The following is a 17,908-nucleotide window of genomic DNA, read 5'->3' as shown; positions in this document are numbered from 1 at the left end:
CAGAGCCACGGCTGGAAGTCAAGCGCTGGTTTTGCATCCCCGGCACTGCTTGGTCCCGCCTCCTCCACCGGGGACCGCAGTGAGGACGGGCTCAGCAGTGCGCTCCCAACAGTTCTCTCCTTTGAGAGCAACATGGCCAGAATCCAGGGTTGCAAACTGGTGCGTGGGCCTCACCACGAGCTCACGGGACAGATTCCGAAGTCTCTGAATACACACAGCGATGCCACCAGCCCTGCCCAAGGCTCCTTAGGACAAGACGCTGCTCTAGTTGCAGAGCAAGGCGGGCACCCCGGAGCAGAAGCGGCTGAGGCCACGGTACCGGGACCGGCTGTCTGTTTCTGGCTGCCCTCCCAGTGCTGCGGAGACCGTTTTCCTCGGGTAGATTGCCCAGTGCCTTCCATGGTAAGTGAACGGAGCATGTCCTAAAGAGAACTGACACCAACATAAGGCAGAGCAGTGAAGTCCGCGACTGACACGTGGACTGGCCAGGAGGACACACATTCAGACCCGACAGCAGGAGGAAAGTGTACTAGTGTCTGGCACAGAACAGGACAAGATGAGACAGTGAGTAGTTTGAACATGGCTATGACGGACGCAAACAAGGAAGAAATGTGTGCTTTGGAACACGATTCTGACCAACAGGCACGAGGGCGGGGGGTGTTGTGATAACACTGGTCTGTGAGCAGGCACAGCGAAGAGGGCGACACCGAAGGCTGAGATAGGACACAGTGAGTGATCGTGTTTGGAACACAAGTCAGACCAACCAGGCATGGTAAAGGGACAGACTGGGGACAACAGACAGTGTGAGGCAAGGGCGAGATGCCAGAGAGAAGAAGTTCTGGGAAATACAAAAATCCCTTCACGGGGGGTATCTCTGGAGGAGAACCCCCAGTGAACAAGGGGACCGTTCTCCCCCCTGACGCCCTCAAATGCTGCCTGCTGGAATCCTGGAGGAAAAGCCCGCTGGGCATGGGGTGCCTGCCCCGACGGACGGACGGACAGACGGCTCGAGTGAAGAGAATACCAGGTGCAGTCACGCACAAGCAGCAGCTTAGGACCTGGCCCTCTCTCGGAGGGATGGCTGTCTTCTGAGTCACTGCCCCGGGGACTAAGTGTCACTGGGCTGAGCAGCCATCAAAGGAGACGTTGCTGGGGGGTGGCACTGACTCTCCCATTGGCCACCACACTCCACTGCATCCCTGGAGAGGGGAGAAGACCATAGACCTCAGAGTTGGAACGGACGTCACAGAGGATCTCGGCAAAGAGCCCACCCAGTGCAGGAACGCCCCCGTGCATCCAGACGCATGGTTGCTTAGCCCCCACGCAGGACTCTCCAGGGACTAACCAGCAACTTGACTAAAAGAGCCTGCCATTGTTATTAGCAAGAGTTTATTAATGTTCAGCTGAGACCTGTCTTCCTAGTGCCCTCCAGGCACACTTAAAATTCTTCCCTCTGCTAATTATATCTTCTAAGTTTTCTCTCTCCAGGCTACACATTTCCCTAATAGTTCATAGTATATTATGGCTTCCAGAATAGGCCCACAATGAACACTGTGCTCTGAACAGAACCCTTACTTTATGATTCTCTCTCTTTGAAACAAGGTTCCAGGAAAGAGCACGAACTGGCACAGTGGACCTGATACACCCTGCACTTCTCGCTATCAGTTTAGCTGACTTCCATGAATACAGTCAACACTGAGTCTGTTTCTGACCACGGTAATATGCTCTTGGCTTATACTGAGTTTGTTGCCCACTTGTATGTTTTTGATACAAACAGTTGTCCATGCCTGTGGTGCTTCATTACGTGGGTGCAGTTTATGCTGTTTGTTTGTTTGAGCCAAAATACAGGACATTACATTTGTCTCCGTTAAATGTCACTTTATTGATTTGGTGTCATTTTAGCTGATAGAGATCATTCATTCTACATCATAACAATTTCAACATTCAAGATGTGATTATTTAGCACTGACTCCAACTAGACTTTCAGGACTTTACAAGCCTATAGGAAGGTCAGGAAATTTATTGCTGCCTAGATCTTTCAGGGTAGTGTCATCTGCCTTTTAGGCGAAGATAAGAAACTACTGATAAGGACAGGGCTAGCACAGAGAACTGTGGCACCACCACTGACTGAGAATGGACCCACCCATCGAAGACTTTGTCCAAGACCTTGCTGAAATGTCTCTGCCAAGCAGTACATAAATCTGTCCTAATAGATAATAAAATTCATTGGCACGATTTATTTTTAATGAGACAACAAATGATTTGTGTTATAACTGTCCTAGAACTTTGGTAATGTCTATTTCAAGCTATGAGCCCGTAGTTTCCTGAGTCTAGCTTTAGCATGTCTTTAACAACTGGGTCAATATTTACTGGTCTCCAGGCTGCCATCATTTCCCCAGGCTTCTAAAGAGCATCAATCAGAGGTCTTATCAACCAGTTCCTTTAATTCCCCTGAGATATAATATGCTTTGGCTCAGAGACAGTTAAATGTTTTCCATCAATCCTGGACAGCAACTTTCTCCCTATAATGTTCTCTCTTGTCCAGTTGGAAGACTGTTCTTATTGTAGCAGAACATGCAAGATTTCTTCCTTAAATGATGAGATCACTTGCTCTCAACATAGCTTTTGATTCATCCTCGGCTATACATTCCTCTTCCGGATTTTCTACCTGCTGTTTTCAAGTGTAAATTTACTATATAACTCAAGATGCAGCCTCATGCCTTTACATATCACCCCTCCCTGGCATTTTTATCTGTCTCACTCATTGAACATATCTATTAAAAGAAAAAAAGTGAATAGAAAGAAAGCAGGCAAGGAAGGAAGGGTTTCTCATTTATCATTGGCCAAACTCCCTTTGCATAATACTTATCTACTGTCATTCTTATCAACAATAAACAACCACTCATTAGGGCAGTACCTGTGTGTTATGCATTAATGTATTTTAGACCTCTTTAACAGACAAGGAAACAGTTTCAGAGAGTTTAAATAATTTGCCCAAATTTACGCAGTTAATAAATGGTGGGATCAGATCTTACATTTTTAGGTCATTTAAAAAAATATTTTAATTGATATTTTAGAGAGAGAGGAACAGAAAGAGAGATAAAAACATCGATGTGAGAGAAAAACATTGATCAGCCACCTCCTGCACACCCCCTACTGGGGATTGAGCCTGCAACCCAGGCATGTGCCCTGACCGGGAATGAAATCGGGATCTCTCAGTCCATGGGACGACACTCAATCCACTGAGCCACACTGGCCAGGCATAGGTCATTTTTGATACCAAAGTCTGTGCTCTTAATTGTCCTGATATATTGTTACTCATCATCTTGAGACTTACCACTGCTCAGTCCTGTGCTCAGATGCTCCTGTCTCTAACATTTTCATGTTCCACTATGATGGACTCAAGGGTAAAAGGAATATGTACAGGGGCACAGATTCATTCCACCTATAGGAAGCCTACAGTGTGATATGCATCCCCCTCCCCTGAAACACAGTGTGACTGAGACCTTAACACAGGACCCTCCTGCAGCGCCCCCTGTCCTCTACTGGAGGGTCTTTCCCAAGTGGTATGTGTGTTTCCTGTGATGTGGAACTGGGAGGCTGGGTGAACAGGAAAACAACGCTGCTAAGGCAGGAGGAAACCATGGAGGACAGAGTCAGAGAAAAGGGCCATGTTAATAAAACTAACAAAGAATGGGAGAGAGGGTGGAAGACAAGGAAGAGCCACAGGGGGTATATAGACGGCTCCAGAGCTGTTGGGGAAATGGAGGAGGTCCTTTGAGAAGTGTTTCCAAAAGGTCAGGTTGGCTGTCTCACGTCATCTCGCCAGATACAAATAAAGACAGACATAAACGACAGTATGGTGATTACCAGAGGGAGCGGGGGCAGGTAGAGGAAGGTAAAGGGGGGATAAGTGGTGATAGAAGGAGACTTGACTTGGGGTGATGAGCACACAATACAATATACAGATGATGTATTACAGAATTGTACTCTTGAAACCTATATAATTTTATTAACCAAGGTCACCCTAATAAATTCAGTAAAAATTTTCAAGTTTATGCATGATAAATAAGCAAAAATATAATATAACGAAGGCTTTTCATGATCTACCAAAAAAAAAAAACGAAAAAAAAGATTGAGATTACTGGGGACTTGCTAATGGATGGGATGCCTGGTATCGCTGCTTTGTATTCAGGACACATCAAAGAGAGGGGTCCTGGAGAAAGGACAGTGGCCCAGCCTCTAACTCCACGGAGAGCTTGCAACCAGCTCCCTCTAGGCAGGGCAGACGGGGAGATGAGAATAACGGCAGGGTGGTCTCGTGTCCTGGTTGGCCCAAGTCATTCTCAGTTTACTCTATTGAGCCAATCTAATTGTTAACACTTAACAGTTCAATGTCATCTGCCTTTTAGGTCTTCATTCAAGATACAAAATTATGACCCAATATGCTGCACCCCAAGAGATCCCTTTCCAGTACAATAGGTCTGTACACGTAATGTGAGCAGTCACCAGGAGACAGGAACCTGGGTTCTAATGCCTTGTTAGCCTCCCTCCATGCGTGACTCTGATGACTTCGTCCCTTTCCTGTGCCTCCCTTGCCCAGTTTTTAAATGAGGAGGAGGATTCGCTATAAGATCCTTTGCAGCTCTGACATTCTGATTGTATGAGTAGCAGAGATGGTGGGTGACAGATACAGACCTCCTGATTGGGCACCAGCTGTGTGTGGGCCTGTTCTCCAAAGCTGTGGGTAATTGCTTCAAATCTGGCTTTTAATATTATTCTATTGTTAGTATCTGATCCTTTCTATTCTGTGTGGAGGGAAGAGGTTTCACTGGAAACACAAGGGGGTGTAATTTTTGGATTTGTATTAGAGGATCTGAAAGACCTCAATTTCTGAATCTGTGAAATTACACTGCAAAGCTGGTAAGTGTATCTGGGTAGGATGGAATAGGGGCTGAGATGCCACAACTTAAAATGCAGCGAGATCACAACTGTCTCTCCTTGAACATATGCTTGATCGGAAACATTGGCAGAGTTGCACAAAATCCCTGATGCAAAACGTCATTAAAAAAGAATCTCCAATATTTTACCAGAAACGTTTTTTAAAATACAGCTTCTTGTTTTAATATCTTTATAAAAATCCTCTACAATTTATGAAGCATTTGTATATATTTTCCCATATTTGATCTTCAACACAAATTGGTAAAGAAGGTGGGTATTATGATAATTTCAGGAGAAGTAGGTCAATGTATGGGGCATGGATTGATTGATGAGTAGTGGTGGGTCCAGTGTGTAAATCAGGCATTCTGCCTCCCAAACCTGGAATTTTGTCCGTTGGGAAGCATGGAAATCATTTTGTGGTGGGAAGAGTTTTATGATAAAGTTTAATATTAACATTTGATGAAATCGACTTATCATTACCTGTGTTCCAGAAGAAGAAGAAAGAGAAGGAGGAACTGGAGGAGGAGGAGGAGGAAGAGGAGGGAAAGAATCACTAGCTGAGTCATCTTGCACAGAGTGGTCCAGAAACTATGTATATCAGAATTATCGTGGGTACTTGTAACAAACACAGATTCTCAGGATCCACACCAGACTTCTGACAGCAGGGTAGGAAGAGGGCAGAGGGAAAGTAGGGAGAGCAGAAATTTTCACTTTTTAAAAGGTGTTCTCAGGTGATTCTTATGCATGTGGGAAGAGGATATTCCCCGAACAGGTGGATATACACCTATTCCTACTCATCCAGGAAATAGCTTGGAACCAGAGCCTTTGGTGGCAGCGAAGAGCAGGGCAGGAGAGCGGGAAGGGCCAAAGCTGGAAACATGAGGCGCTCAGTGATGCTTCATCAGGGATCAGAATGGACGCGTTGAAACACACGCCAACAGTGCAGTTTAGCAAAGTGGATGAGGGGATGTTTACTGGTTTCGTGACATCAACAATGAAGAAATGAGCAAAGACTTGGTGATGAATCACAAATATGAGAAGGCAAAAAAAAAAAAAAATGTACAGAGAAGCACAAGCAATATATTTTTAGGTGTTCTTTATGTGATGAAAAAATAGAGTGTTTGGGTGCAAGGAGCTGATAGAAACTAATTGAATTGTCTATAAACAGTGAGCACACACACTAAGTTACGAGGAAATTACATTACTCCAAAGGCAATGCCTTAGATCAACGTCTTTGTTTTAGATTCACATGGGATGTGTTCCATAGGTGAGAGGCCAAACATTGGGTACAGCATTAAATCATTTGAATCTCAGTAAGGGAATTTGATGGTTCTTTCACTCTTCCTAATTATTTTATTATTTTAAAAAATCTTTCTTTTATTTTTCACTTACAGTTGACATACAATATTATATTAGTTTCAGCTGTAAAACATAGTGATTAGACATGTATATGCCTTCTCAAGGTGATCTTTCTACTTCTTTTAAAGAGAAAGACTCAGTTTGGCCCCATTCTGGCTTTAATAAGGTATTCATACCTAATAAATGGAGAGCAGGCCTCAGGCTCAGAGCCTTTGGCAAGCAAAAGGGCAAAGTTAAAATTTAATAATAATTTATACAAATATTAATTTTTGTTTCCATCGCATTTATTTGTAAATCATCTTCTCTACATGGTTTTGCATTTAAGATCATGATACAGAGTTTCCTTTACAAATATATTTCAGAATAAATGTGTATTTAAAGATAAATAGTAAATCGATAATAGCCTGGGTAGAATGCTGATATGGTACAAATTGTGAAAGTAGCGGGTGAGTGACAACAGCCCCAGCAGACGATGAGAAAATTGGATTGCAGAGAGCGCAATGCCTTGGCAAGGACGTAAATCAACGCATCCACTGACGGAAGCTCTGGGATCGCAGGCCAGGGCTCTTTCTGCTATTTTGTGCTCCTTGCAGAAAGTACCCCAAAGAGCTGAGTCTGTACAGTTTGGAATGCCTAACCACGTGGCCTTGGGTATTGATGAACCTCAGCTACGTCCATGTTTCAACAAACCAAAGTGCAAGATCAAATCAGTGGGCGTGGCTGCTTCTAATCCCAATGCACCTGTTTCCCTACTGCTCCCTATGCACATATAACTAAGGTCAAACCAAATGCCTGAGAGATTTTTTTTTCCATTGTCTACCACAATTACTAAATGACACAAGATTGGAACTTGGAGTCTGGGGGATCAGACTGCCTGCTTTCTCTGCTGAACTATTTCTATATGACAGAACCTTAAAATATCTAGGAGAAAATGCCTAAAAAGTATGGACCTCTAATACAGACAGCCGATATTTATTGTTTATTATGTGCTAATGATTGTGCTAAATAAGCAAATCATGACTTATATAACTTTCACAATAATCCTATCCCCTAGGTTTAATTATTTGCAAGCTCTAGTTGAGTGGAATGAGGCTTAGTAACTTGCCCAGGTGCAACATCTAGGGAGCAGTTGAGCCACGATCTGAACCAGGCCATCCAACTCCAAGTCTCACTGCATCAGCATCACGAAATAAGCACCTTCACCAACCAGGCACTCTGGACTCCCAGACGTGGTAGGTAGAAAAAAGTCCTGCTCTTGAGAAGCTGCCTAGATAAGAGTCAGGTGCATAAAAGTCCTTAGGATCCCACAGAATGAGCTGAGCTTCCAAGAGAAGGAGAAGCAGTGGTAAGAGAGCCCAGAGGAGGAAGCGACTGTTATTACTTGAAGATTGATGGGGAGGGGATCAGGAAAGTTTAGAGTGCTCGTACTAAAACCACGCCGCAAGGAGTGAGTAGACTCTTGCCAGGCAGAAAAGTCAGAAAAAGTGTTTGAAGCAGCAGAAGTAATCATCCCAAGGCAGGAGAATTCACTAATTATTTGGGAGAAATGGATCAATCTTGCGTGCGTATTGCATAGGAGTTGGGTTGTGAGAGAGTTGAAGGAAATAAGCTGGAAAACCAGGTCGGAGTAGGCAAGAGCTTTGTATGCCCTTCACTAGCTTCCCACTGTGAGTCACACTGTGTTGCTCAAGGTTATTTTGTTGCAACTCAATCCAGCTAGCATTTACAGCTTAAAATCCTACGTGCCTGAATGGCCCTTCCATCTTCTTGAATGATATATGTAAAATCCCTTCTCTCTCCATGGTTATATTATACACCTAGTCCCAAAAGAAAATCAGAGGTAGAAAAAAATGATAACTTGTAACACCCTAAAATCACCAAATATGTGAACAGCCTTGAGTACAATCCTAGAGCCTAGTCTTTTGGAAAGCTCTGGAAGAAAAATGCAGAAGAAATTGTCCAGGATGCTCTGAGTGTGTGGGTAAGGGGGGTAGGGAGGATCCAAAAGCAGGTCTTGAACCATCAAAAGGAAGTGAGACAGTTAAAAATTCGACTGTGAACCCTATGGCAGGAACCTTGCCAGTCCAGAGCCCTGCTGTATCGCACTGCCTAGCACAGTGCCTGGACCATATGCTGCATGTAATAAAAAGGAAACGGATGAGTGAATAAGTGAGATTTGGGCTAGAAATTCTGAGACTTGGATTCTGATTTTCGTTCTTTTGCTGATATACCAGCAAGATCTGAAATCTTTGGGGCTCGGTGTTCTTGTCTGTAAAATATTGGGTTCAGCGGTCTATTCAGGCTATTCTTAACAAGATTTTAACAAACAACTTCACGAAAGGGCTACATGAAACATCGGCGAAATGGGGTCAGTGGTCATGTTTCTGTGCACATCTCCCCCACTGTGAACATCTGTTTTGATCAAAGCACGTGTAGTTTGATTGTTCACAGTTCCAAGGAAGAGTCTATTAGAACAAAAGATTTCCACACCAGAAAAAATTTAAAAACCAATGGACTGTTTGAGCTCTGTTGTTGCCTCCAGCTATCAAACTCTTAACTTCACTTACACCATATACGAGAATAAACTCTAAATGGATAAAAAACTTAAATGTAACTCATGAATCCATAAAAATTCTAGAAGAAAATGTAGGCAACAAAATCTCAGACATTATACAGAGCAGAATTTTCACTGATACAACACCTAAGGCAAGAGAAACAAAGGAAAAAATGAACACATAGGATTACATCAAACTAAAAAACTTCTGCACAGCAAAAGAAACAATTATCAAAACAGAAAGGGATCCCACTATATGGAAGGCCATAATTGCCAATGATGCATCAGATAAGGGGTTAATTTCCAAAATATATAAAGTGCTCATACAACTCAACAAAAGGAAGACAAAGAACCCCATTAAAAAATGGGCAGAGGACCTAAATAAAAACCTCTCCAAACAGAACATACAAATGCCCAAGAGACATATGAAGATATGCTCAACATCACTAATCATCAGAGAGATGCAAATTCAAACAACTATGAGGTATCACCTCACACCTGTCAGAATGGCCGCCATCAACAAATCATCAAACAACAAATGTTGGTGAGGGTGTGAAGAAAAGGGGACTCTAGTGCACTGCTGGTGGGAACGCAGACTGGTGCAGCCACTGTGGAAAACACTATGGTGTTACCTCAAAAAGTTAAAAATTGAACTGCCATTTGACCCAGTGATCCCACTTCTAGGAATATACCTTAAGAAACCTGAAACACCAATTAGAAGAATGTATGTACCCCTATGTTCATAGCAGCACTATTTTCAATAGCTAAGATATGGAAACAACCCAAGTGTCCATCAGTAGATGAATGGATAACAAAGCTGTGGTACATATACACAATGAAGTACTATGCAGCTGTAAAAAAGAAAGATCTCTTACCCTTTGAGACGACATGAAAGCACCTGGAGAGTATTATGCTAAGCGAAACAAGCCAAGCAGAGAAAGACAAATATCACATGATCTCAGTTATTTGTGGAATATAATGAACTGAACAAACTGATGAACAAAATTAACCCAGAGACATAGAGGTGGGGTACAAACTGACAAGCCTCAGAGAAGGGGGGGTTCGGGGGGAGAAGAGATAAACCACAGAACTTACATGCATGTATGCATGACAAATTAACATAGACAACAAAGCTAGGGATGGGGTGGGGGGGTGTCAATGGGGGAAAAATGAGAAACATCTGCAACAAAAACAAATAAAAAAAACAACAACTCTAAACTTCAAAGATGCTATACTAATACACGGGGAAGTAAAATCTGACCAAATGTTGCTATGGCTATTCAAACAACAGAATGTTTGCCTTGGATAGTAATGATGAGCTACCCCTCATTGGGAAGAGAGACAGTCAACTCAACCAGACAGGTTGTAGAAGAGATAACTGCATAGTTGAGTTATTTGACCAGATCACTTCTGTAGCCCCTCCTGTGCATAAGAATCAAATGTTCCGAATCCTTTCACAAGTTTTCAGTTAACTAGCAAGGGGTATAGTTTCATGGTTAACAGCAAGGTCTTTGAACTAAGATGAACATGTATTAGAATCCTGGCCCCACCACTCACTAGCTATAGGCCACTGTCCAAGTTATTTAATCTTTCTGAGTCTCAGTTTCCTCATTAGTAAAATGGGAATAATAATACCTGCTCCATAGAATACATTAAGGATGCAGAGAGATGACACATGTAATGCTCTTAGATCAATGCGTGGTATAGAAAGCAGTGCTCAGTAAATGGTAGATTGTAAGGTGGTGATGATGATGATGATGATGATGAAGGCAAAGATGGCGATGACTACACCAGAAAACCAAAAGCCAATTATTCCTAAAGCAACTAATTATTTACTTGACAAGCGTGTATATATATATGTGTGTGTATGTGTGTATGCACATATATGTATGTACATATGTATGTATATACATGTACATATGTATATATGTGTGTGTGTGTTCAGACACACATACTCATTTCCCCAGGGAGAAACTTAAATCAGGCAATGCCAATTCGCACACAGAGAAAAACATTTCACTGTACCAGCCAGACAAGGAAGTAAAACCCAGAAAAGGATGAAAGGAACATAAGCAGGCACCAAATATATTTGTTAGGTTTATCAAAATATAGATTCACCCATTTCTTAGAGAATAAAAATCTCTCTCAGAACAATTCTAAGTGTGAACTATTTCTAAGAATCTTGTTAAAAATAACCTGCAATCGGCATGGAAATGAGAAAAGACAGTTCTGGAATCATTTTGGGCAAAGTTAGTTCTTAGCTCTTTGGTTGAATTGAGCCCACTCCTCCATTCACTGGGTTTGTAACCAGAAGCCATTCATTGGGTTTACTCGCTCAGGGGTGGAAGATGATTTCCCAGCATTGTTAGTAGGACAGCGGCTAGAACTTTCTCCTTCTCCACGGTTCCTCTAGCCTTGCAATGGAAGTCCTTGAACTCTCCCTCAATTCATTGCTCAGGAACTGCCCAGGGGATATTATGATTCTGACAGCACACCATTTCCCCTTGGACCCTGTTCTGACAATGAACCAGTATTTCAGAAGCAGGACCCTGTCCCATTAACCCATGTTCCTGACATTTTGCTAAAAAGCATGATGATGTGGACAATGAGAACACAATTTATCAGTAGCTGAAGTGTTCCAGGCTCTATATGTACAGCATCCCTCACAGCCCTCACAACAGTGTTAGGGGGTGAGTACCACCTTTACTTGTATTTGGCACAGGAGGAGACCGAGGCACTGAGAGCTTAGGAAACTTGCCCGGGATCACACAGCTTTAAAGTGGCAGAACCTGAAGTCCAACTGAAGTCCATCAAATACCAAGCCCTATGCTTTTACCCATGACACCGAACTATCCCACTGGTCCCCTGGCTCCTCCTAAACTGGGAATCCTGCCTTGCCGGTTTCAGAGCCTGAAGCCCTGGTCCCAACTGCCTCTCTGTGAAAAAGGAAGAACGTGAAACCCAGATTGAGGGCATGTCTCTTTAATCCCAGCCTAGGGTCCCTTCACCCTACAAATCTTTAAACAGTAGTTCCATTCCTATTAAGGCCTCACGCAACAGAAATGTATCCTGATGGGTGGATATGACAGTATTTCCCTCCAACGGAATCTCAGGCATCAAGTCAGCTGTGTACCACTGAGCAGCTTTACAGCCTCGGGATGTAGTTCTGCCTTAGATATGTCTAAATTCTCCGCCAACTGCAGATTGCCAGAAGAATCATAAGGCAAAACAGAATGGTCCCAAGTGTTGGCGAGGGTGTGGAGAAAAGGGGACTCTAGTACACTGCTGGTGGGAATGCAGACTGGTGCAGCCACTATGGAAAACAATATGGTGTTACCTCAAAAATTTAAAAATTGAACTTCCATTTGACCCAGTGATCCCACTTCTAGGAATATACCCTAAGAAGCCTGAAACACCAACCAGAAAGAATATATGTACCCCCATGTTTGTAGCAGCACTATTTACAATAGCTAAGATCTGGAAACAGCCCAAGTGTCCATCAGTAGACGAATGGATAAAAAAGCAGTGGAACATATACACAATGGAGTACTATGCAGCTATAAGAAATAAAGATCTCTTATCCTTTGAGACTACATGGAGGGACCTAGAAAGTATCATCCTAAGTGAAACAAGCCAAACAGAGAAAGACAAGTATCATGTGATCTCACTTATTTGTGGAATATAATGAACATAACAGTCTGAGGAATGGGGTAGTCCCAGAGACGTGGAAGTGGGGTACAGACTGACAATCCCCAGAAGAGGGGGTGGTGGGGGAGAGAAAAACCACAGAACTTATATGCATGTGTGCATGAACAATGGACATGGACAACAAAGCTTGGGAAAGGGCAGGGAGGGAGGGGGAGCGGGGAATCAGTGGGGGAAAAAGGAGAAACATCTGTAACAAAAATTAATTTATAAAAAAAAGAAAAGAAATAAATAAAAAGACAAAACAAACAAACAAACAAACAAAACCAGAATGGTCCCGGGCACACCTCTTCCTACTGGTGGTCTTTCCAGGAGGTCTCCGGCTTCAACCAACCAAAATGTGACGCGGCTGAAGTGGGTGTTACTCTCTTTCATGTTCCACTGTGGAGGACGTTTGTGGTTCTGTAACTCACAACCACAAATGAAGGGTCTGAGCACAGCCTCCATGTCCCAGCCCTTCCTCCGCAATGCTGAATAACGACCACTCAATGTTTGCTGTGACTGACCGTCAATCAACACTTCTAAGTGCCTGGTGGCCACCCAACTTTCTCCTGCTCCTGTATTAGGAATTCCCAGCTAAGACAGTTGTGCACTAAAATTTGTACTGTGTATTAAAACAGGTATTCTTAGAACTTCTGTCCTTTGATCCTACCTCTCTCCCTTGGCACCATGCAGAACAAGTCGGGTCCCTCTTCCCGTAAAAGTCCTCAGATATATAAAAACAGTGCTGATTACATTGTTCTTCATATGTTATGAATTCCACAAAGGAAATCATGGTGCTTACCCTCTTCCGAACACACTCTGGTGTGTCAACACCTGCTATGGGCCAGGGACCTGCACCGTTCTGCTTCGGACGACACCCTCGCTTACACGGGGGCGTGGTTCTGGTGGCTCTCAGTGTGCTTTGGAGGCGATTCCTTTCTGAACAGCTGCTCTGACTAAATTGGGAGGGCTGTGTCCCTGCCAAGTACACGCTGTAAGGCAACAAGCTCGCGGAGCTGCCTTGTGGGAAGGGCTTCTCTGCAAGGTTACCACCGACACTCGAACCACAGAAATGCAGGGCCCTTCCTCCCAAAACACCGATCACCTGCTACGGGTTTTCCCCCCTTATCTCGTCCTGGGAATGGATGTGGATGAAGAGGGCCCACAGGTGCAGGGAATGCACTGAAGAGAGCAGATAAAAGCATCTGCACCTGCTGGTTAAAAGACCTCTCCTGCTGCTCCCTAGCAGAGGCAAGGAGGTTCTTTGTTGTGAAGCCCAGAGGAGTAGTTTTAAAGCAGGTTCTTCAACCTCAGCACTGTTCTGTTGTTGGGAGGGGTGCTGACTGTGCATTGTCAGACGTGTAGCAGCTCCCCTGACCTCTATCACTGGGTGCCGGTAGCATCCACCAGCTGTGACAACCAAAAGGCCCCCAGACATTGCACAATGTGCCTTGGTAAGCAAAACAGCCCCTGATTGAAAACACAGACTATAGTCAATAACATTGTAACAATGACATATGGTGTCATATGGGGAATAGATTTATCACTTCATAGACATAAATATAAATGTTTAATCACTATGGTGTACACCTGAAACTAATATAATATTGTATGTCAACTGTTATTGAAAGATACGTTTTTTTTCCCCTCACCCGAGGACATTTTTGCATTTATCTTCAGATAGAGCAGGAGGGGGGCGGGGAGAGAGAGAGAGAAACAACGATGTGAGAGAGACACATCGACTGGTTGCCACCCACACAACCCCAACTGGGGCCAGGGACAAACTGCAACCAAGGTACATGCTCTTAGCGGGAACAGATCCACGGGCCAACGCTCTAACCACTGAGAAAAACTGGCCAGGGAAAAAGATAAATTTTTAAAAAATATGTTTTTAATGATTTTTTGTAAGAGAGAGAGGAAGGGAAAAAGAGATAGAAACATTAATGTGAGAGAGAAACATGGATCGGCTGCCTCTTGCATGCTCCGTACTGGGGTGGAGCCTACAGCCCAGGCATTGGCCCTGACGGAGAACCAGACCAGGGCCTTTCAGTCCACAGGACGACGCTCAATCCACTGAGCCACGCCAGCTGGGTAAAAAATAAATTTTTAAAAAATTAAAAATAATAGTGAGTGATTTTAGAAATAAATAATTTCAGAGAGAGAGAGAGAAAAAAAAAAACTATTGGTTTAAACCCACACTATCTCAGTAGTTTAACACATGGAGCTAGGCCTAAACCTGAAGCATTTTCGACTTCAACTTCCTCATTTTATTGGTGCAGAGAGATGATAACTGCTTAGTGATCAGTCAGAGATGAGAGACAGGCTTCCCACTGTTTCCATGGCACCGGTGGTTCTCAATCCACTGCCCATTAGAGCTCCTAAAACATACACAGTTTTGATCTCCACATGGACCAATGAAAATAGCATCTCTACAGGTGGAAGGAACCAGGCTCACATGTTACTGAAGGGCTCCCAGGTAGCTCCAGTGTGCAGCCGAGGTCAAGGGTCAGAGCACCACACCACACTGTCCCCATCCTGGAGCTCAGATAAACCACTTTGGGCATCTCCGAGCTGAGTTGTTTGCGGACTTACCCTGAGGGTGCCATGCACAGTCTCTCTCTATTGTGGGCACCAATCTCAGAGGGCTACTACGCAGAACCCTAACACCCTAACAACAGGTGCATTTGCAGAACCACAGGAGGAAAAAATTCACACAGAATATACCCATCTTGTTGGACATGGTTAGCATGTTTTATGTTGGGTCAAAGAAATGCCTACAGGTAATTGAAAAGCCGCAGGGCATATTCAAAATAACAGTCCCAACTGTTCAGCCCAGTGCGTGATGTACCCAGGAAACGAACCTTGTCTTGTGTTGCTTAAACAATTATTTATACACAGTGTGATTAATTTAATTTAATTCATTTCTGGCTTTTCTTCTAGCAGAGGGAGCACTGCATTCCTGTTTAAAGAGCCCCAAGTAGAACACAGAGATTTCTACTGACTCATTTCGTTCAGGAAGCTGAGAACATAACTAGATAAGGTTGTTTAACCAAGATAGGAATGATGCTATATATACAATCATAATAACAGCAATTACAGCAGCTTCCATTCATTCAGTGCTTTCTGGGAAACAGAGCTGGGCTCAGCTCTGAGCATATGATGTATCGTATTTAACTTCAACAAAAGCCCTAGGCGATAGGTTCTAATATTATTCCCATTTTACAGATGAGGAAACAGAGACCCAGAGATGTTTGGTCACGTGCTAAAGGTTATATCAACAGTCAACACCAGGTCTTAGGCAGGACAAAAACCCAGGTGTGTCCAACTCCAGCACCTACAGCCATTAGGCTATACCTAGTGGGGTGTCCCTTCGATAACGTACCTTCCTCTAAGTCAGAGGCAGGAACTTTTCTCAGTAGAGGGGAGAATGTTTAGGCCTCGGCACTGTAGTCCAGAAATGGGCACCCTGAAAGGCAGCTTAAACCACTTGATTACTAAAATTTTGCAGGTACATTCTACAAACAGAAGTAACTTTCCTTATGCTGAGTGTTTGGTGACATACGGGAAGCTCTCCTGATGCCCCTCTTGCTATTGTCCCAGGGTGATCTCCACAGGAGCCACCTTTCTGAGAGGCTGCTTCAGGCTGCGACTGGGGTAGGACAGGCGACAGTACCAGCTTCATGACTGTGTGACCAGCGCCATCACACAGAAACCCAGAATTTGGTTTAATGCTCTGCTTGTTGCCATCTTAAAATCCTCCATAACTTTATCTTTGAACTTGTGAAGGCTGATGGGACCACAAAGAGTGCATGTGGGCAGAGGTGACCCAGTACGTGGGTGCATTGTAGTTCCTTGTCACCCCATCGCACTTGCGATGCCCCAGGAACACAGACTTCTGGTAGACCCACATGCACCAAGTGTCTAGCAAGACTAAAAAAAAAACAGAAAGTGAACACAGTATCCCTTTGAAAGGTTTTTCTTTTTTCCATTGGCTCTCTGGCAGCAGCTTCTATAATCTGCATACCTTGTATTCGCTGTGCGTCTTCCTGAATTGCATGGGTCCACCAGAACTGTGTGCTCATGCTTCAGGTCAGCATGGCTATGGCTCAGTAACTGGGAATGCTGACAGCCCTGAGAGGCCATGTTTCCATTGCAACCAGAGCTCGCCTAATGTAGAAGGAAAGCAGTGATGTTCTAGGGAACGGGAACCACCAAGAAGCCCTACCAAGTCTCTCCTCACTCGCGGGCCTCCCTGTATCAGCCAAGCACTTGTGCTGAAAATACCATCCCAGAAAGAGAGGATAAGAGGGCAAAGCACAGTTCCTTTCTCTTTAAGCCCTTGACTCATCCATCAGCTGAAGAGAGATGGTTGAATGTGTGCATATCAAGAAGTGAAATAAAAAATACCATTTGTGGAATTTGTGGAATTTTGGTGATGCCACATACAAGTCCAATGCTCTTATTTGTAATTGCATTTAAAACTAGCACTGCACAATATAAAGATGAATGATAAATTTTAGGCTAAGAATTTAAAACTGTATTTTATTTTTCTACTAGAGAAAAGGTCAATAGCAAATACACCGTGACAGGTTGAGAGACAGACTGTGGATGAAAGAAAAAGGCTCTACATTTTAATACTTTAATGGTATTTTTTTTTTCCTGCCCTTTGAACAAATAAGGCCTCACATTCTCATTTTGTACTGGGCCTACAAATGATGTCGCCAGCCCTGGGGGAGGTCAGGAGAGACAGGGCAAGGTCATTCTCATCCGTCTTTGATTCACCCAGATTAAGTCTGCTTTGGCTCAAGACAATGAGGTAAATGCTCAATCCAATTGTAACCTCCATTTCAAGGTAAAGACCAAAAAAAAAAAAAAGGCTTTTAAATGTCAAACAACTTTCCAACATCAGTAGAATCCTCTCAGGATCCAAAGTAAATCAAACCTAAATTATTTTCTCATCCATGGGTAATCTTTCAATTCAACCTGCGAAAACCTTTATTTAAAGGGAAGTTCTGGCTCTGGCTGGTTTGGTTCAGTGGTTAGAGCATCGGCCTGCGGTCCAAAGGACCCAGGCTCAGTTCCCGCTAAGGGCACGTCCCTCGGTTGTGGTTTGTCCCCTGCCCTGGTTGGTCGTGTGGGTGGCAGCCACTCGATGTGTCCCTTTCACGTCGATGTTTCTCTCCCTCTCTCTCTTTCTCTCTCTCCCTCCTACTCTATCTGAATAGAAAATGGAAAAATGTCCTTGGGTGAGGATAAAAATAAATAAATAAAATAAAATAAATAAATAAATAAAAGGGAAGTTCTGGTGTGTTGAGATTCGAAGGTGGCAAATGGTTTCACAGAGAAAAAAATGACTATTCCAGTTAT

General features: G+C 43.6%; 1 protein-coding gene across 2 annotated transcripts in view; it reads right to left on the bottom strand.

The window, feature by feature from the left end:
* Nucleotides 1-890: 890 nt before the first annotated feature.
* Nucleotides 891-17,908, bottom strand: part of HTR4 (5-hydroxytryptamine receptor 4) — a 135,103-nt gene continuing 118,085 nt past the window's right edge. The window contains exon 7 of one of the 2 annotated variants that reach the window (XM_036240245.1): nt 891-1,199. In XM_036240245.1, the coding sequence (XP_036096138.1) occupies nt 1,109-1,199 (91 nt within the window). In that variant the 3' untranslated portion in view covers nt 891-1,108. The remainder of the gene's footprint in view (nt 1,200-17,908) is intronic. The other variant, XM_036240244.1, reaches the window with a different exon arrangement.

This window comes from Molossus molossus, unplaced genomic scaffold (assembly GCF_014108415.1).
Source record: "Molossus molossus isolate mMolMol1 unplaced genomic scaffold, mMolMol1.p scaffold_m16_p_4, whole genome shotgun sequence".
NCBI classification, from domain to species: domain Eukaryota; kingdom Metazoa; phylum Chordata; class Mammalia; order Chiroptera; family Molossidae; genus Molossus; species Molossus molossus.
This window is presented reverse-complemented; position numbering and strand designations above follow the sequence as displayed.